Source organism: Aptenodytes patagonicus, chromosome 4, assembly GCF_965638725.1.
Source record: "Aptenodytes patagonicus chromosome 4, bAptPat1.pri.cur, whole genome shotgun sequence".
NCBI lineage: Eukaryota > Metazoa > Chordata > Aves > Sphenisciformes > Spheniscidae > Aptenodytes > Aptenodytes patagonicus.
This window is the reverse complement of record NC_134952.1, coordinates 16,683,641-16,705,800: the sequence shown is the minus strand read 5'-3', so window position 1 is coordinate 16,705,800 and position 22,160 is coordinate 16,683,641. Positions and strand designations below refer to the sequence as shown.

Genomic DNA, 22,160 nt, shown 5'->3' with positions numbered 1-22,160 from the left:
AATAAGCTGCATCTGAAACGTAGGTCCTGAACTGAAAAAGTTGAAATAATAAAGCACTCCTCATTAAGTAGCGGGGAGAGAGTGCACTAGGGAGCCGGGCCCACTACTGCAGCGTAAAACCTATGAATCACACAAACACAAAGAAACCCAATCTTGCTGTGTTACGGAGATGAAGTTGGTAGTACAGATAATGAATGATTTGAGGGTTAGAAAGGAAAATGAGTAACAGAGTATTCAGTACATGTACAGCTGTACTGATACTTCTTTTAAGTCTTATTTACATGGTTATTTCAATGAAAACATACTTTGTATTACTGCATTTTGGTGAACTTAATACTTGTGTTTACTACCTTGTCTAGTACTTGAACTTACAACCTTAAAAACATTTTTAACATAGAAGGTTTGCTTACTTTTTCAAAATACAATCACTGCTAATTGATACGTTAACTTAGGTTCTTATCCCTCAGATTAATCTGTTGAAGCAAAATGCAGTGTTTCTAGGGTGTCCACTTGAATTTAATGATATACATGAATTCAGAACACTTCATGCATGGAACTGGGTGCAAGACCAGTCTTGTACAGAGCTCAGATTACACTATTTTGAACAGATTATTCTAGTTAAATGGACATACACAATATTAAACCTCACTTAAAATATCAGTGTATAAAATACAGAAGATCGGAGCACCATCTTACAACGATTTACTTTGCTTCTATCACATATCTTTCTAGTCAGCTGTGTTCACTGCATGTTGTTCGATGTGTTTAAAAAAAAAAAAAGTACCATTTTAAGAACTGCCCTCACCACAAATCCTATCTAATCCCATCCTACTTCAATATCAGTAATCTAGAATCGTATAAACCATTCAATAATCTAGCAATTCCAGTTGCTGCCACCTGCTTAAAACCGAAATTTTAGTAATATATATAAAGATGTTTTACTAGTTTAAAATCAACCACAAATTAGTTAGAGAATATCTAATATTTAAATAATAGACATATTCCATTCCTAAGAAATGAAAAGTAATCACTTCACTGACTGTCTACAGAATTTAGCTCTACAGCATCCAAAATTAGTATTAGTGCTGCTATCTGGAACAAATACAATGCCTAATACTACAGTACTGTATCATAAAGTATCATGTCCTAGAAATTTTCTCTGTGCAAACCTAACTTGCAACTTCATCACGTTACCACTGATTAATAATTTTCCTGTATCATGGCTAAATTAAAAATAGTATTGCTAAGGAGAAGCAGGTATGTTTGACATGTCTTCTGCAACTAGAGGTCTATTAAATTTAGCCCCCTCTTCCATATCTAAATGTCATTAATGTTAACAGAACTCTCTGGTATGTATTTCTCACAATGTATTCTTCTGTAAGGACAGAAAAAAATAAAAAGCTTGCAAATAAATTTTGTTGAGCCAGTTTATCCACTAAATCCAGTTAAAAGTCTTGCTAATCCAAACCATGAGGAAAGAGTAACAAACTTAGTTTTAGCTACATTTCTGTAATCTCACGTTACTAACATGGGCAATGGAAATTTAAATTTTTTTGTAAGCGTCTTCTGAGCATACACATGTAGTTGTGCTTACTCATTTTTCATTTTAAGGCAAATTCATATCTACTTTTGGAAATGCATACTTTCTATTCCTATTTAACTAAACTGTTGGAGGAATCCCCATATATTAAAACATTTGGGATAGATTTAAGTATAACAACCGCTTTAAACATTGCTGACTCACAGTTTCACAAGTTTGATATTTCATGTCTCCTTCCCTCCCCTTTTTTTTTAAAGTCTTAAATGGTTGAAGAGACTGAGAATCACAAATTCCTTTCCCATCTTCCTTTTTTCGAGAGATCTCCTGACTAGAAGAGAAAAAGCTTCCAAGTTAAGTTTCTCCCAAACTACTTTAACAGACCAGTGAACGGCTGAGGATTGCAGCAGTTTCAGAAAGCTCAGTTTTTGAATCAGCGTAGTTAAGACAACAGCACAAAACCATGTTTGGACAACACCTAGTTACAGAAAGCCTAGATACTACACTTTCAAGTGCTTGTGTAAGAATTATGTAAGTCATAATGAGGCCAAATGTGTTGTCTCTGACAGTTGATCTATTTAGGCAAATCAGTCTATCAGTCTTAAATACATTCTTTTCTCATACAAAGTTTCTATGACAGAAAGAGGAAACAATCTGTATGTACAATTTCAAAGCCTTTTATATGACTAAGAGCAAAGTTCTTCCTTTCATATTTTTTTGTTCAGCCTCAGAAACTCTCTTCTGAGTGCAATTTGAATTACTCTAGGAAGCAATTGCATAACTTTAAACCTTAGAGTTTCATAACACAAAACATAAAACAAATTTCTTTCTTTGAAAACAAAAGTTACCATATGCAAAGAAAGAAAATGTTCTCTACTGTGTTGCTGAGTCACCAATGCTTTTCTTTTTACTTCACTGAGCATGCGCCAGCAGGTTGCTTTTAGAAGAAAGATGTCTAACAGCTGAAAAGCTCAACTAAACCAATTTAAAGGGAAAATAAAACCAAGAAAAAGCAAGACAGACTTCTCTAAGTGCATCAAGTTATTTTTCCCCACAGATAAGCCAAATAATAGTGTTTACTTTTATTATTACTAGTTATACAAAAACCATATTTGCGTAACTTTCCTAAAAAATTTGTTTTGCCCCTCACAAAGAAACAGAAGAAAAATTCAACATAAAGTTAATATTTCTTCTTGTTACTCCTGCTAATATAGCTATGGCTAATTCAAGTTCAGTACTATCTGACATCTAGCTTGCACAGCTATAAGAGAGTTGGTCAGGAAACAGAAATTAATTGTAAATTGAGTACAGTATCAGTACTCTTGCCTTACAAAAGACAAGCCCTTAAATTACATGGAAAATACCATAGTCTTTACTAGAAAGATGTTTAAAACAGTAGATAATAACTGCCGTTAAATCACCTGCTCCTCAGTTCCAATACATATTCCATGCAAAATATAACCATTTCTTCTAAGTTTTTTCCATAATCTGTTTTAGCCCAAATGTATTGGCTTTCCTGTTTCTGAAATGTCTAGAATCTAAGTTTTCTACATCTTGACATCAAGAAGCATTGGTATTTGGGGGAGGAGAAGGGAAAAAAAAAATGCAAGTACACAATAGGTATGTCTGGAAAAGAGTTATACGACCAATACTCGTGTATTTCAGTCTACCAATATTGTAATTCTTCTCCCAAAATAGTTTTAAGGGCTATTAGAAGAATAAAAAGGGTATTTAAGAACAATGATGTAAAAATGAATTAATTTAAGTTTTATTAATTTTAACTTCAGTTTATATTCCATTGATTGGATGGGGTAATCTTAAACATTACTTAATGTCTTATTATGAAATGCATTTCAAGAAAGCTGCATGGGAAAGATTAGTTTTAATATGATCAGTATTTCTGCTGCAATGACTAGTGAAGTCAAGCATCTATTCCTTATTAACCTACCTTGAAAAAAATGTCTCAGTGAAAGCTAAAAATGACTTCTTTCTTTTGATCATGTCTGTAGTAACGTAAAGTAATGACAGAGTAAACTTTGTCTAAGTGAAGCTGAAACTATGCAACTATAAACAATTTTTTGGCAGGCATAAACTTAGCTTTCAGTGAATCATATTTGAAATAAAGTTTTTTCAAGTTCATGAAAGCAAAAGTGGTGAAATTTGACTTCCTTCTAAAATGGATCTTGAATTGCAAAACTTAAAGCTGTGAGCTGGTACACACAGTGTCTGTTCTGCATTGTGAAAAATCTGAGACAAGATGCTTAGTCATACTCCAGGTATTGTAAGCAGCTAAATCTGAAACACGTGCTTAAAATTCCAGGGACTTTCATTTTACTGCTGTGGTCAGATATAAGAGATGCATTGTTTTAGTGTGCTTAGATTTACTTAAAAACTTGTCATAAAAATATTCTCTAGTTACAAAATAGTCTTTAGTTACAACAAAGTACATTATATATTAATAAGAACAACAAATAAATAACAATAATATTCTTAATCCTGTGCATTCTGCAAGCAAACATGATGGATTCTTAAGTAAATGTCAGATTTTCTGTGGTGAAAAGAAAAGCCACAGAGACTGAAATAACAAAATTAGTGTTTCATGGTTTGCAGGAAAAAAAAAAGTTGAAGTTGCTAGGAAATAACAGAAATGTCAACTAATGGTGACTAAACAGAAGAGGGGTAGAGGGGAACTAAAAGGCTATTCCAGGATGTGATCTCTTCTTCCCATTTTCAGTCAGTAAGGAACCTTTCTCGTGTCTTACTGTTAATATTGTAGCTGTTTCGACTGAAATTAATAACTTCCAAAGAGAAAAAAAATATCGTAACCACTTTAAATAACAGCACACAATTACTCTATTTAAATTCAGTTGGCATGTGCATTGTTCTCTGGCACTTGAACAAAAAAATGAATTTCCTTTGAATTCATCACTATCTATGGCTTCCATCTGTTTTAGTTCAAACATAAAACTTCGCAGAATTTTCACTGCAAGAGTATGATGGTGAAACTGTTAAAAAAAATCTCTGAACTGTAGACTGAAACCATATACTCATGTCCCTAAAAAGCACAGAATAACTATGGAAACTTTGCTGAGTTTTTCAAAAGTGTCTATGTATGAACCCAATTCATTTTAAAATCTTGAAGCTTTGTCTTGTCTTATTCTCACTGAAAAATTATTATTGGAAATAAATCGTTTTCATCTATTGTATCATAATGAAATATGAAGAGATAAATAAAAATGGGTCTTTTCTGTGCTCACTGTGCCTCTGAAAACTCTTCTGCATTATGAAGCCAAAATGAAAACAGTGTGATGGCAGGGGAAACAGCGCAACGACTTCCATTTGTCATGTCAGCAAGCATAGAAAAAACTGAAGAAACTGACTGGTTTTCAGGAATGCGAAAGGTTCCAATGACAGTATATTGCGATAGAAGATCTGCATTCTCTAATTTTATGCCTAACAGTAGCTTTACCTTTTAATATCCTTCCTGATGGTAGATTTAGGTTCAGATAACCAAAGAAATATTAGTCACCACCTGAGTGTGGCAAATTGAAGCAACAATGCTTTGAAACAGGGCTGATCTAACTTGTCTTTGATGACATATGCATGCTTTCAGTCCACAGCAGTTAACACTGGGCTAACTGTTCACAGGTTTCAACCCCTTTGTGTTACTTAGTAATGTTTTGTAAACATGCAGAATAGACAGAAATTGAATTTAATAATGGACTTAAATGATAAAATTGTTAAAACTGGAATTAATCCTCTGTAGGCAGTAAGAAATGAGATCAGATTTAAGAACATCTAAGAAAATTTAATTTCAGCTTCCACTCTAAAGAGGAGGAAAATTAACTGGCTAACTGAATGCTACCTACTTACTAATGCTTTGTAGAGATTTTCAGCTTGAAAAAAAACAACCCAAACTTTTGGCTTTACATTGTAAATCTTACAATACTATTACATGCGCTACCTGAATACTACAGGTCTTCCAATTGATTACAGATCTTAAGAGAACCATGAGCAGACTCTAGCAAAGTGTCTTTCAAATTAGGAGAACGCAGGCCCTTATGTGCTAATGTAATATATAGAAATGGAGAATGGATGGGAGTAAGTAACAATATAAAAAGAAAGAAATTTTTTTACTATTTTTTCAATTGCTTCAATATTGAGACTTAATTTCTGCAAAGCAAGCCCAAAGTCTTGGATAATTTTTAAGTTAGATTGTGTTAGTCTAATTATAACACCACAAATGAGATAACATTCAATCAGGCCAAATAAAATGGCTTGGGCTCCCTGCCCCAAAGTTCAACGGTAAACTCCACCTGAGAATAAGTATGGAAAAACAGAATTCAAAAGAGTGAGTTACTGCACAGTGAATAGAGGAATTAAAATTGAAGCCCACAAATATTAGCTATATGCTTAGTGCTGTGACCAAACAATTTGAACAAGCCCAGAAGGGTAAGAGGAACCAGCATTCTAAAGCTGAGTGTATTTCTGCACTTCAGAAACTGGACAACTAAATGCATTATTATCCTCCAGGGGCTTTGAAAAAATATTTGAAGGGACAAAAACTGAATTTACCAGTGGACTTAATTTTCTTTTCAGCTTCCACTGCAAAGAAAGGGAAATTAACTGGCTAACACTAGTAGCATTTTGATTCCCCTCCCACCCTCTTTTGGCTACCTCTAACAGAACAGCGTGTCTTTACAAACTGAGGTAGAATTTCCTACAGCAGACAAGTAAATTTCAAATAAAACTAACTATGAATTTCTTGGGGGAAAGGAGGGAAGGATGGAAGGGAGAGAGAGAAAAACCTATGAAACCACTAAAGCTTAAGTTGATTTTAAACGACTGTAAACCAATGTTTTCAATAAAATACAGCTTGAGATTGACCTTTCATGTCAGTTGAGAAAATAATTCATTTGCTATTTTAATATGACCCTAGAATCTAAATTAGCAATCAGTATTAATTCAAATATGCAGAATGGATGACCCTTTTTTCTTTATTTAGCATAATAACATACCTTTAAGTGGATCATGCTCTGCTCTCATAATGTCAATAAGGGAGTTTTCCAAAGAGTGCATATTCAGACTGTCATACATTCTATTTCGATCCTAAAAGAGAACAAAATCCTTAGTAGTGGAATACAAATTCTGTACTTTTTAACAGGAAACTTGATAGGAAGACAAAGGTGCCTTCTAAAGGCTGTACGCTCAGACACTCTGGAAAGGGACAGTGATACAAAAGCTTAAGATACCTGAATTTATTAACAGTAAGACCTGATTTTTAACAGTAAATTTAATAGCATCTAAATATAAAACTAGAGATGCACTGTAAAGAACTCTTCTGTGTATGCACTTTCATAGCCTGTGATTGCCTGTTTCCTTCAGAAGAACTGCTTGAATCAGTTCTAGTGATCTACAGCAGAGTTAAGCATTAGGCTGTTTAATGAAGGAGACTCATGTCTGTAAGAGCTCAATTTCATTTCATGCAGAAGTTAAACAGTGAGTAAGGTGGGGAACTACAAGACAAGAAGGACAGTCACCTCATATCAAAGAAAGCATTTTCTTGGTGCTTGGCTAAGTACCTCGCATGGGCCCTCAGCCCCCTGCTGAGACTGCACTTCTGGCTTCTGGGTGATTAATCTGAGACCCTTTGCATACAAAGACTTGAGTTACAAACGGTCAGCACTAAATGGTTAAAGGTTGGAAAATTAAAGCTAAACTACGAAAAGAAAATGTCACAAAGCTTACTAATAGATTATCAGCCTCATAGAGAACAATTTTTTTGCACATGAAGATTAATAAGAATTACCATAATACCTTACAAATATTTTCACTGAAGATATTAAAAGTTACTGTAATAAATCATAAATGTTTTCACTGATTTTATGCTCAACTAAGACATTTTCTCACACATTTTCTAACACACCCAAGTTACAAAGACAGAAAAAAAGATGACTTCTAACTTCTTTGGTCTTTCTGGGATACCATCAGAGACTGAAAATAGTTTGCGTAAAATCTTAATCCCTTCTACTTGCAAGGCTTCTGGGCTGGACTGTATTGCACTTAAAGGAATCCTGTAATCATGCCTTAATTTTACTGTTGTCTACTCTCTGGTTGCACTGCAGTAACTCAACAGAGTAGGATGAAATACACCACACACATCCCATGACCATTAAAATTCAATAAAGATTCAGCCATCCACTTAGCATATATATAATGGGACAGAAGGTATCTGACCCACACTCACTGTGACTTTCCATGACAGTTCAGCAGAAAATAGATTGATTTCAAGCTACGTCCCTCAGCAAGCAGGTATTCTTCATGTTTGGGGAGTGAAAAAACAAGCTTTGAAATAGAGGTTTTCTGAGTCAGAAACTGTGACTCATCAACAGCTTTGCAAAACAAGCCATGATGAAACTAAGATTTTACTTTCATCTTTCTTAGAAAGTTTAGTCAACTTGATACAACATTGGGATGAAGAGGGAGAAGCCTTTTTTTCAGCTCCCTCTCCCTCAAACAACTATAAAGAGTAATGGCTTCCTGTTGCACAAGCAATCTGCTATGTTCATTTGATAGGATCTTTTTTTTTTTGAAGCCTTTAGATAACTTTAATGATAAATCAAAAAAGTAGGTTTCTGTTGTCACCTGCCATGTCCCAGACCAAATGCCGCTGACACTTTGCGAGGTGATCTTCAATCCGGTTTGAGTGCCAGCAGGTCGCCAGTACTATTTTAGTTCACAGCAGCCTTATTTTGGGACTGGCTGGCTTTCATTCAGTTCACTAGCTGTCCTGAGAAGCAGCAGAATGAAACTGAAGTGACTAATCTGCTTCCATGCCCTTGCAGGTTTGTTTCTCAATAGCACAATGAAAAGAACCTGCTTACTATAGCAAACTTGCTCTCTATAGAAGGTGTAAGCAGTGACAAAGCTGGATCGGTTCCCTACTGTCCCCTAGCATTCAGAAGGTATCTTATCAGGATTTTTAATGAAGTCTTAAATTCAGCTGAAGTCAGTACTTGGTAGGGAGTAAGTGTTCTTGCAAAAACCAATGCTGAGTAAACAGAAAACATGCTTTGCTACCTCTGTAGCTGATAGGGGAAGAGAACTAGTATTGGTAAAAACTGGACTGAACTGTATGTGTCACACTTCATCTTTGTTACAGGCTCACTAAATAAGATTGTCTTATTTATTTTTTGATCATTGCTATATACATATATGTTGAGATAACACATGACTATCTAGCAAACAGTCATCACTGCAGACTTAATTTTGCTCTGGAGAGCAGAAGCCTGTAAGAAAGGGCTCCATCATGGTTAATTCCTAATACTGGCCCACTTGGTCATGGATCTTACAGAGAAATGGAAAAGTGAAACATGTAACATGCGTTTGTGATTCATTTGTAAACTGCTGCACTGGCTGACATGGTGCAATGATTATAACTTCACCCTTGCATCATTCTGTTTTGCAAGTTTTGTGTATCCAAAGTGAAAGGTCTTGCGCTGCTGGAAGCAGAAGACAAACTTTGCCCATCCTCTTTATACCTTAGAAAGTTCATGTCTATAAAGCTAAAAAAAAAGAGGTTTCTTTGAATTGTACTACTTCATTTCTGGCAGTGGAAACATGCAATAGGCATGCACCATACAATATAAAAAGGTTGTGAATACACTAAAGTAAAGCAGGATTTAAATATGGGAATTGTATTCTGCTATCTTACTACCCACATCACACTATCCACTTGTGAGCTTGGGTAATATCTAGGTAATCAGTGCTTCAAACTTTTAACATCTATTCCAATTCACACTAGTGAAGGACATACTATAAAGCAACATTATCTGAAATTTAGCTAATCTCAAAAGGAGTAAGTCATTCTTTGGGTACAAGGTTCATTTTAAACCTTTGTGCAACTAGGCTCTATAATGCTAGAAACACCGCTTTGTGCTCCCCAAATATGTACATCATATCTTTAAAAAGCATAGTTACCATCTATGCAAATGTGAAGCTTTCATTTCAAAGCAGAACTTGAAAGTATTTCAATAATGTACGTGATATCAGCAAAGATTTTCTAGAAACTTCTGCTGTACAAAAAAAAATCCACAACGCTTTGAAAGGGGACAGTTCTACTACAGCACGCTCTACTCGAGCGGAAAGCTTCCGCTGTGATTTTCCTTCATCTTTGGGACAAGCACGAGTAGTACTACCACTGAACATGATTGGTTTAGATAGTTTTCCATGCACATGGAAATAGTCCTAATTCTTGGGACTATCTAGAGTTTCATTATTTCAACATGGTTGATAAGCAGTTATCTTCTAAAAAAACCCCTGGAACTACTTCTAAACCAACACGGAAATAGTCCCAAGAATTAGAACTATTTCCATGTTGTTTTAAATGTAGTTCCAGGTTTTTTTTAGAAGATAACTGCTTATCAACCGTGTTAAAATAATGAAACTCAAGATAATCAGTAGTACAAAGGCACTGATACATAAGCGTATATGTTAATACAAGTTTTGTATCATCCTGACTCCAAAAGCTGCTTTTGTCAAGGCTGAACTCCTGTAAAATATTTTGCATTTCCCTCACCTCTGTGACTCATCAGTTCTGTGCTGTGCTAAGAAGCAAGTGAACTCTTGCTGTGTCAGAAGGTCCATCTCTCAGCAGAATGTCACAACATAATGCTAGTTTTTTCTCCCAGAGCTGATAGTTAACTTCTCCCAAGCACTATGAATTCTCACACTAGCTTTTTATTTCTTTTTAACTGTATAAAATTTTGAATCCTGCTTGACCTACATTTCCAATACCAGAATCACATCTGCTTTCATACACAGCAGAATTGAAAATGTGGTTTTAGTATAACTGCCTACAGATTCAGAGGTATATGGCTAAGTGACAAATTGGCACCTCAATTTAATAGTTAAGACTATGTAAGAAAGTTTACAGGAAAGTGATAATTATTTCTGACTTTTTACAAATTTACACAATATAGGAGAAGCATGAAGTATCCTACCCATAGAATACAGTTAGTGCTAGAAGGACTTTGACAATGTCATTCAAAATACATCTACAGAGTGTGCACTTCAGAGGTCCTGCCCCCATACGTCTAAATGTGGAATGAATGGGAGGAAGGCAGCTTTCCCTGAAGAGTAAGTTTCAGCACTCAATTGTTGGACAAATCATTTTTCTTGGCACAATCTATTTAGGACTTCCAAATATATCCATGCAATTTATGCAAAGATTATCCTGTTCAAGCATTTGCAGAAACTCAGCGCAGTCACATGTCAAAGCTTATATATTGTCATTTACGCATAAAGCAAATACAAGGACAGAAACTATTAAACAGTGAATGCAATTTTGCTAATCTTTAACCACAAACACTAGAAATAGATGTTCATAGTTAAGAAGTTAAACAACATTGAATTTTGGATGCATTCTTTAAACTACTGATCTGTAGAACTACTTGGAGTAAAAAAATTAGACTTCTAACATAAGTATTAAATTCAGTAAATGCAAGTATCTTTAAAATATGCTCCTTTACACATCCCTTCATATTCTAAAGAAATGTAGCACCATCCGATGGAGGCTGGAAACAAAAATCATAAAACTTCTAGTCAGTTTCGAGTATGGTCTTAGCAAGTTGCAAAAAAGATTCTGTAGCTTTGACCTTGCTGAATTAACTGAATTTTTTAAAAGGTCAATTTAAGAAACTTTTTTTTAAAATCACTTCCCAAACTAAAATGTTAACAAGTTCCATTCTTTCGCCTTAAAACTGACCTGAATAAAAATGTGTTCTAAGACTAGAAAGTGACAGCTGGCTTAATAATAAAGTGTTCACAGACTTAAAGTACCTAAATATAGTATTCAGTGTTATGTTAGCAGTAATAACCTAACAATTAAGTACATTATATATTCTAAAATATCATCTTTGCTAACATCTAAACTTCAAGTCATTCTCATTTTAGTGAAGACATACTATAATCATAAGCCTCTTGTTGAAACCATAACTAGTGTAAATGAGAAACTTAGTATGAAAACCCGTAACAACTACAATTTTAGCTCTATAAAAAAGCAAGGAGGAAGGCTTAAAGTAGACACATGAAATTGCTTGGTTACTTTCCATGGTGTCATTAGTGGTAAAGATGAACTATAATATCTGGTAGACATCTGTGAATGGTCAACCTGACAACAAAAGTGTTTTAAAGTTAAAATGACACAATCAGCTACATAAGCTAGCTAAATTCAGCCTAAAATGCACCGAGAACAGGTCCTGTGGCAAAGACACACCTACTTCCCAACTACATAAGCATTTAAAAACAAACAAAAAAAATCCCAACAGCATGTACTGTACCCATACTGGAGTACTTCAGCTCAGCAATACACATTCATAAACTGGAACCAAACCAGACTCATTATGGAGATGATTAAAGGCTTGGCAAGATTGACTTATGAGGCAAGTCTAGAAGATTTGTGTATGAATAGCTTCAACAAAATAACTAAAGGAACAATTAGACATTTGAAGGGGAAGTTGTTATTCAAGTTTTGGTTTCTTTTTGGGACTTTTTTACCCTCTTCACCACCCCACCCCCCATCTAGAAATATCTATACAGTCTTGAGTACTTAAATGCAAATACATCAGATGATACGGCAAGTGTACTCTTGGATAGATCTTAGGTGAGAACATACTCATTTTCACTTTAGAGAACAACCGTGCTTTGGCAGACAGAATGAGGTGAGGTACACTACTTAGTGTATACATCATTGCTATACTATCACAGCTGCTAAGTATTTTGTTGACTTTTCCTAATTCTGACTTTGACTTGCATTAATAGAATGAGCTGTATAACTGAAGCAAATTTTAACAGTAGGAGAGAACACTTAGTTCATAAAAAGTCATAAAAACATCTGTATGGTGAGCTTCACAAACTTTCAGCTAATTGATTCCTTTGAATCGTTCATTTGTGCAGCTCCCAATACTATTTACTCAAAGGTCTTGATCCTGAAGTTAAAAGTATGGCAGTAGACCATTTTGTCCAGTTACAGATATCCCCTGTATGGTCCTCAGACTCGAGTATCTGTTTTTGTATGTTATTTAATCAGCCCCAGGTAATCAATCTACTGCATTAAAAATCCTGAAGACACTGTTCTGTTGCAGGTATTGCCTTAGTAAAAATAAAATGGTAAAGCCTGGCTTATAAATCAGTGTTTGGACAATTACACTAGTCTGAAGACTAAGAGAACTTAGCAGCTAGATACTCCCAATGCCTTCAAGTTTAACATGAGCTGCCAAACACACTCAGCACTTCTGAAGAAACAGGCCACCTATTTAGGATTCTAAACATGGCACTAAGAACCCAACTTCAGCAACTTGTTCTTCATCTAGTATTGACTGGTATGTGTATCATCTAGATTAGTCATTTAAACTGTTAAGGTACATTTATTAAACTACTAAAACTGTAATATTGAGAATCTGAAATCCTCTGAATGGAAGTCATTGTAGACGGAAGCAACATGACAGCAGTTTAAATTAAATATCTAAAACTAACACCTGTTGTGAAGTACAATCTTAAAACTCATTTTGCTTTGCAAGCATTTTGTTTTCTTTGAAAACTTTAGCACGTTTCAAAAATAAAAAGAAAAATCTGCATTTGTGAGAGATGGTACCTTACCATACAAATCCCCAGCTGGAGAGCTATATTCAAACGTAGAATAATAAAGCTCAGCTTTTAGGACCACAAACATTGCACGTACTGTTTGTTTGAACAAACAGGAAGGACAAATCACGGTGAAAAACACACAGACATGCAGTGTATTTCCTTAACTCAAAAGAGACAGAAACTAAATTCACATTCATAGAATGCAGTGTTTTTACTAGAATGAAAAGTTAAACACTGAAGTGTATTATTAAACTATTATAACAGGCTTCAGTAAGCCTACTTGCAAGATACTAAGAAACATTAAGCTTGCAATCAAAATAGGGTTAGCAGACACAGCAGTTTAAAAAAATAAAATTGGAAATGGTTAATTATTTTCCTCATCCAAGGAATATAAATGAAAAAAAAATGAATATACAAAACACTGATTTCTGTGCTTGCGTTTTGGCCACAGAAATGCCTGAAGCATGGTTTTTTTTTTGAAAAAACAGTATCTGGGGTTAGAAATATATTTTTTGTTTGCATCCTATATTCATTTTTTTTGTACTTTAGATCAGGGAATAAGAGACAATATTCATATTGTTTGACTTCTTGACATGCAACGTAAGTGCGTGAACTGGAATCCCAGGGGCTGCATATGGTCAGTGGTGCCAGGTAGGTTCTTCTAGAGAATTAGATTATCTAAATAAGGAGCCTAGGTTGTCTCTAAGGAGAGAGAAATAGGCTCCTCAATTAAATGCTTAATTTAGATGGTGTGAATACCTGACAAGATTTCTAGTTGTTCCTTAATGATTCCGGTACAAGGCAACAATCCCTTCCCTCTATGAAGTACCTATAATGGTTCAAGCAGTGTGGCAGAACTTAAACTTGTAGACATAATCTTGTCTATGAAAGAACTTTATTTGATGTAGTTTGTGTTATCTTAAAAATCTGAGGGAGGAAAAAAAAGCTTCTTACAGTGAGTCACATAAGAAAAACTTGGCTATTGGCTTAATTTGCTCATGTTTAAATCAGTGTTGCCATGAGGTTTAACTACCTTTATTTAAAAACAAAATAAAACTCTTGAACTTTGGAAAATTCCCCTGAGCCATGTCCTTCATAACTGCTGTAAGCAAAGCAGCTTTGCTGTAACTGATGTGGCCGCTGTGAATTCAACTTCACAGGGGATATGTTTCAGTTTTTACTATGAAGTACAGAAAATCTGCTTTCATCCCTTTAAGTAATACACATAATTAGTTATTCAGTTATCAGTAATGACATTCATTGTCACTGCTATATTAGTTTAATGCCAACAAACATTATCTTCATCAGAATTGATGTCAGTTCTATACTGGGGACCATCCATCAATGCAAACACCAAAGAATAAATAAGTTTCACGGAAGGGAAAAGCTTTGAATTTGTATATGATTCCTCCGTGGGCTTATCTTGTTTGCATTAGGTACATGTTTTACAGAAACTGGATGAGCAGCTGACACTGCTGAATGCCATTTGGGTTTAGCAAAAAAATATATAGCATTTTAAAAATGGTAGCAGAACATTAATGATCTACAGAAAGTTAGTCAGTGAGGACACTGGCTTTTCTAACCTGTTTTCATTTGCTAAGCTTGAGCTAGCTAAAGTTCAGAGGAGAGGTGCTTTGTCCCCTGTCATACAAAATGATTACTGCAGTTAAAACAAAGATGCATGATCATGCAGAAAAGTATTCTGCAAAATTGTGAATGATGCAGTATGTATTCAACATGCATGCTAAGATGTGTCTGCTCTGTGGAAGGTTGGAAGAAATAGGTAACTTCTATGTACACATAAATGCTTTCATATAAGACTTTCCAAATGGCACAAAATTTAATTACTGCTATTTTTGAGTATCTTCTGAAATTGCTACTGTATCTTTAAGAATCCTCAATCTAAATACCTCAGCCTTTTATGGAAGGAGACAAGCACAGTACAAATTAGCAAGATGGGTGTTTGACAGCATCGCAATTGCCAACACAAGTCCTGATGAAAAGAAGCACGAGCTCCAAGCTTTATTTAATTTTTTCATTATGACTTGCAAAACGTAACAGTCATCACAAGGAATTAAGCATATAATAATAGTATAATAACTGAAAAATAAGAACGTGATTTCAGTGTAGCAGAGTAATTTATGGAAACATCTAGTGTTTCCACAATAGCAGTAGATAACACTGCAACCCTTCAAATAGCATTATTTTTACTGTGTTCTGGAACTATGACTTTATACATGCAAGGGAGATTTAAGCATAGATAGATCTACAGCATAAATATAGCCAAACAGGTCTATCTAATTGGTGGCTCTGGTGCTCACAGATAAGACCAACAACAATTAAGTGTGCCCACCTTCTCACTTTGACATTCTCTTCAAAAAAAAACCCCAAACAAAACCAAACTAACATCCACCACAAAAAGAACCAAAAACCAACTCCCAAATGGAAACGTTAATGTAATTTATTATAAAGTTAAATTGCAAGGATTTTTTTTTCTACCCTACTAGATAGAAATTATTTAGATTCTAGTTTGAATGCACAAGACTTTTGTTTAGACATAAAATGAGTTCACCTATATTAGGTGACTGCTGTAGAAACTTCTGAAAGTTCAAAGTAATAGTCATACTGACTTGTAAGGCATACTGAATGAGTAAACATATTCACAACTTGTGCTTAGCTGCATATGAATTCCAACGTATACGTCACTGCAGTTTCAATGTATGACGGCATTAATATTTTTAACCCTACTCCTTAGGCTAACATCTTCGGGAGACATTTCAGTGTTTACTTTCAACTATTTTTGGAGCCCTCCACTGCAAAGCATTACCCATCTGTAACCTGTTTTCCTTAACAGATCAGGTTGAATACATAAAGAATGGCACCTTTTTCACCTGTATTTCCACCCACACAAAAATTATTCAACTGTGATATTCCAGCTAGCAAGGCTACTTAATGGAACAGGTCTTCACAGTACAGGCAAATCCTCTTGAGTTTTCAGGTCCAATGCATACACTTGGAGCAGAATTTAGGTATGTCTAAAAGTCACCACTAGCCTCAAGAATACTTCAAGTATCAGAGCTCACCTGGATAGAGTCAGGACATGGCCTCTTGTGCCAAATGGAACTCCACCAGCAAAATGGTAAGAAAAACAGGAACTCTAGTGGGAAATCTGGTCCCAGGGAACGCCCTTTTGCCACTATTGCAGCTACATAAGGATTAGCTTGCTAATTAATGCAAATACAGCTGTACAAACTCAAATATGATCACAATTACGACAAATGAAACTCTAGGTTACTCTGTGTGAAACCTAACAAAAAACAACTATAATAGCCTTATGTGGAGATAAAGAAACATTCTAATTATTTTCTCTGCATATTGTATTTTTTTACTGTCGCTGGAATATAGTAGCTCAGTGTGAGACAAAAAACAATGCTGACAGGTGTAATGAAAATTAAAGAATGTACAGAATTAATGGTGTAATCTGCTTTCTATTTTAAAATGCATGGTTTCTAAGGTAAGTTGCCCAAGCAAAAAAGCTTGTAACAAGAAACCCATGCAAAAACTGTAAATTGTTAGAATGGCAACTGAGATTGGGATCCAAATAAAGGTCTCTGCTAACAAGAAATGTTACGACTAAATGAATATAGGCAGGAATGGGAAAAGTAAAATTTTACCAACAGGTAACTGAGGCTGGAGTTAAGTGACTTACCTAAAGTCACATAAGATGTCACTGGCAAAATTCAGGAGGTGAACCCAGATCTTTAGTTCTAAGACACATCCTCCTGTTTAACACTTCTAAGTCACAGGGTTTCCAGCCAAAACATAACATAAAAGTTGCTATAACGTGGAGGAAAAAAAATCTCACTAACAGCAAATGTCAGCCTAGAATACTAGTAAGAGACGAACATGACAAAGACTCAGAGCCATCTACAAAAGTAAGAAGACGTATGTACAAGGACAAGCGAACAAAAAAATCCTGAGTTTTAAAGGGATTTATAAGAATATGAGCATTACCATAGGCAGAAAATACTTGCTGGATTAAATGTATTTTGCTGTATTGCTGCATCAGCGGCTACGGTTTCTATCTTTCTTGACCATCAATATTCTTAATTAACTGTGAGAATCATATATTGCTGAATACATTGAAAACGTTGGGGTTAGTTGCGATTTAGGACTAAAAATAATATAGAAATATACAATTTTCAAACCAAGTATCAGGGCTGTAACCACTGTTTAATTCTCCTTTAAAATGAATGAAGCCAAAATGCTATGCAAGACTATCAGCACACCAGTTACATACCATCCTTACCTGCAAAGGAAGGAGAGTATTACTGTTGTTGTCAGTTCGGAAAACATTATCTTCAATCCACGATTTTGGTGTCAGTGATGGAGTGGAGCGAGTAAATTTAGGAGGAGCTATGACATTACCAGAAAAGGGCTTCTTCAAAGGAGAGATCTGGTTCATAGTTCCTGGAATTCCCATGTTTCCAGTTCTACGATGGTCTCTGCCATGCATTCCTCCCCAGGATATATTTCCTGTGCTCCAGCCGCTACTCTGATTGCTCCAGGGCGACTGCTTCAGAAGAGGCTAAAAAGAAAGATTCATTTTTATTATTTTGAAAATACTTGAAATGTTTTTCTACTTTTTAAAAAAACCCACCACAAAACCACCAAAAAACCAAAACAACCAACCACCAAGGAATCAACGCGCAGAGATTTCTATAAACCACTCTTTCCTGATAACATATAAATTAATTACTGAAGCAAGGAAGAAAACACAGCATCGTAAAAAAAATTGTAATTCCCACTCCCCCATACACCCCCCAAAAAACCCTGCAGTACTTGTGCAAGCAATTTAGATTATAATTTTAGTAATTGTTAGCATTCTTTAAAGCTATTCAGTAGAACAATTCCAGGGTGTAAAACCATGTTACAAAAAACCCTGAGACCATCTTATCACACATTACTTGGTATTATATAGTGAGATCTCTGCAAAAATAACACAAGAATTTCAAAGAGGTCAATTTTTAAAATTACTATCAAAATAATAATTAGAATAATAATTAAGATAATTATTCTACTAATAATAATTTCTACTCAGTGAGTAGTAATATTACACTACAGTGAGCAGAAATTTAAAAATTAAAATTCAGATGGCAGATTGATTCCCCCCCCCCCCAGTATTTTGAGTATCGTTGTCTCAGTATTACCATATAAGAGCAAAAAGAGCACCGATTACTGTACAGAGAATCTGTTTGAAGGAGCTATCTTAACATTTCCACATTAAAATGCATTATTCTGAAGCCACTGCTCAAGTATTTCTGGAGTAATGAACGGGACTATCTGTGGAATTCTGCAGGATGGAATCTGGGGTGGAGGGGGGGTTGAGGATTTTTTTTTTTTTCCTATTTAGACACGGTATGAAGTATTTCTGTATCTAACAAGTGCACTATATTCCTCAATATGAAAATGTAAGCAGTCTTTAGAAGGAAGATTTTACAGGATGGTAAGTTTTTATTCTTAAGCCACAACTTGTGCTAAAAAGTGACCTACAGTGGTTGTCATTCTACCAAGAGGTGGACCCAGTGAGCCTGACTGACAGTGAAGAACAGTATTTATCTTTAGTGTTCTCAAATCTGACTTCTTGGAAAGGCTTTTTCTCAAAACATAGAAATGCGGTGTGTGTGGGGCGGGATATTCTAAATTCAGTTCTTCTGTGAAGTCAAAACGCACTACTTTTATCTCTAAGCTTAGCTGCAAGCAACCCTCAGCTTGTAATTCCAATAACGTAAAAATTTAAAGCATGTCAATACATTATGTATTAGAAAGAACTTTCTGAAGACAGAAAGATAAAATTATAACAACTCCCCCCCAGAAAACAAACAAAAAAACCCCACTAAAGCCATTTTTGGTCAAGTAATCAGGAAAACATCCCATTCTATATAATTATAGATAATTATGTTGTAAAACTTGAATACTTTGGTTGGAATTTTGGGAGAGGCAGGCACTCTATTGTGAAACAAACCTTAAGAGATAATGCCAAATGTTACAAGCCTCTAATATTGCTAGCTATGCTGTCATGGCACTGTTTAAGTTTACCTACAACTTGTAACTGAGAGAAAATTCCTGTACACCTCACAGATGGAGAATTGCTTTGGAATTTGTTTGAAGAGGGTTATTATAGATGTTAAGGACAACTAGCTCCTAATCATGATGCATCCAAATCAGTTCTTGGGCAGGCACACTTAACGTGAGATTCCAGTTCTGATAGAAATGCTTCACAAATCCAGTTCTACCGATTAAAACTGACAGGATTTAATACTAGAATGAAATAAAAATTAAGATGAGGCCTATTTAACTTCAGCCTTTCATAACCGAGTAGATGATCAGAGCAAGATGTAGCTATAATACACTAGCAGGTAATATTAACGTGGATCTGCTTTTCTCTGATGTCTTACAATGAATATTTTGTTCCAGGAAGAAAGGTAAACTTCCATTTCAACATGGGATCGTTATGCCGCTTGATTAAAACCGGTAGCAGAACTATGGTAACCTGAAACACAGCGTTGTCTTTGGATACAAATTCAAGTAATTTCGGGCAAAACCCCTGGAAAGGCGACAACGTTGACAGCTTTCCCATCTGAATCTACTTTCGGTGACTTCTACCCATCCAACCGAGCACGCCCAGGGGGTGCGAGGGCAGGTTTGAGGCTGGGGAAGGGGCTTCCCGGGGAGGAGGCACCGGCGGCGCCGGCCGGAGCTGTCAGGCTCATTGTTCCGGGGACACCGCGCTCGGTACGGGCGAGTGCGGGTAGGCAAGGGGGATGTTTTCACGTGAAACTCCTTCTTGACACGAAAAGGAGCGTTTACCCTCTTCGATAAGAGGAAACTCCCTCCTCTCACCCCGAAAAGAAACGACGTTCCTGGGTAGCCGACGGCGCACCGAGGAGGGCCGGTCACAGCCCAGGGTGCGCGGCCGAAGCGGCCGCACCGCCACCTGCCACCCGGAACGGGCGGGGAGCAGCGGCCGGGCACGGGGCGGGCCGCTGCCAACAGCCTCCCGACCCGACCCCTACGGCCTCCTTCCAGTCTGGCCCCGCACCGGGCGGGGGGCGCAGGTGCCCTCGCGCCAGCCACCGGCGGCCCTCAGCCCGCCGAGCGCGGCGGAGCGGCAGCGGCCGGGCCGGGCCCCGCCCTGCCTCCGCGGTCTCGCCGGGCTGTCACCGCCGCGCAGCCTCGCCCGGCGCCGGCAGCGGGGAGAGAGAAACCTCCCGGCTCCCCGCGACTGGCGAAACGAGGGGAGCGGAGCCCCCCCTCACGTCCCTGCGTCCTCCTCCCGTCCCCCTCGCCCCGGTCTCCCCCTTTCCGCCCCGGGCTCCCTTCCGGAGCCGGCTCGCCCGGGCTCCCTGCCGCCCCGCCGCGGCTGCCCGGCCCTCCCGCCGCCGCCCGGTACCTGGTGGTGGTTGTAGGAGTTTCTCTGCTGCAGGAAGGCGGCGGCGGCGGCCGCCGCCTGGTGTTGGTGCTGGAGCTGGGGGCTCACAGGGGATCTCCGGTTCTGCTGTTGCTGCTGCTGCTGCTGAGGTAAATTCATCTGCGGCGGCGGCGGGGGGGCGGCGGCCGAGAAGGGGCTGCTGAAGGGCCCGGCGCAGGGGTTGTGAGGAGACACCGGCGAGAAGCTCTGGAAGAAAGCGGGGTTGATCGATGACGGGATCCCCGGGTAGAAGCTGGTCTCGGATTCCGGGCTCGGGGGCGGCATCGCGCTGATCTGCCCGCCGCCGCCGCTGGAGACCGGAGGCTGCTGCGTCTGCTGCGGAGGCGGCGACGAGGTCTGCACCGACCAGGGGGTGCCGAAGCCGGGCAGCGGCGGAGGAGGAGGGGAAGCCGCCGAGGAGGAGCCGCCCCCGCTCTGGTGATGGGGGCTGGGGATCTCCGGGCTCTGCAGGCTGCTGAAGCCAGAGCCTAGCCCGCCGGGCAGGAGGTTCCCGGGGCTGCCCAGCAAGTGGCTGTTCGGGGGGGACTCCATGGGGGGCAGCTTGGCTCTCGCCTGCAGATGAGGAGGAGACGGAGGCGGATTCACGCAGGAGGCGGCGGCCACCCCCACATTGGGGTCCGCGGACACCGATCCCCCCGGGCAGGAAGGGGCGAGCCGCTCTGAACCCCCCCTGTCCGCGCCGCCCTTGTGCTCGGCGGGGCTGAGGGGCCGGTGGTGCGGGTAGTCCCCCGTCCGCGGCGGCTCCGGGGGGTGAGCGCTGAGGAGCTGGAGCTGCTGCTGTTGCCTGTGCTCCTGCTGCTGGTACTTGTCAGTGGGGTGGCTGAACTGCTGCTGCTGCTGCTGAGGGGGGTGGTGATGATAGTCTGGGGGGTGGTGGTTATTCAGGGGGTGGCTGCTGCCGAGCTGGGCTGGGCTGCTGAGCTGCTGCTGCTTAAACTCTTTCCTCTTCTGGCTCAGCTGAGGAGGCGGCGGCTGTTGCTGCTGCGGTTGCTGCTTGTTTAAATCCTGGTGGGGGCTGAGACTGGGTTTAAAGTCAGAGGAGGGGTGGCCGAGAGGGGGGTGTCCTGGTGCGGGGCTGCTGCCCAGCCTCTCGCTGCCTGGCTGCTGCTGCCGTGTCACCCCCAGGAGCAGCTCATCCTGCATGTTTTGATGATGCGCAGCAGCGGCCGCCGAGGGGATCAGAGAGGGCGGCGGCGACCCACCGGACACGCCGCCGCTGCCGGAGGAACCGGTTACAGCGGGTGAGAAGGGGCAGGAGGAGGAACGAGAGGCGGCTGCCGCCGCCGCCAGGGAGGGGAAGGACCCGGCAGAGCCAGCGCCTCCTGCACCCGGCGGTGGGCTGGGGGTCGCCGTCTGCGGGAGCCCGAGGCTGCGATCCCCCATGCAATGGAGGGGGGCTCCCCTGACACCGGCTCGGCGGGGGGGTGCACTCCCCACCCTGGAGTCCGAAGAGACAAAGATAATTAATAATCTTCGGGGGGGGGG

The 22,160-nt window shown here is 38.9% G+C and overlaps 1 protein-coding gene across 2 annotated transcripts in view; it reads right to left on the bottom strand.

Annotated features, from left to right (window-relative positions):
* Positions 1 to 22,160, bottom strand: part of CPEB2 (cytoplasmic polyadenylation element binding protein 2) — a 57,225-nt gene extending 35,065 nt beyond the window's left edge. For both annotated transcript variants that reach the window (XM_076335958.1, XM_076335959.1), the window contains exons 1-3: positions 20,637 to 22,160; positions 17,493 to 17,771; positions 6,556 to 6,646 (exon numbers count right to left, since the gene is read on the bottom strand). In XM_076335958.1, coding sequence (XP_076192073.1) covers positions 6,556 to 6,646; positions 17,493 to 17,771; positions 20,637 to 22,058 — 1,792 coding nt within the window. In that variant the 5' untranslated portion in view covers positions 22,059 to 22,160. The remainder of the gene's footprint in view (positions 1 to 6,555; positions 6,647 to 17,492; positions 17,772 to 20,636) is intronic.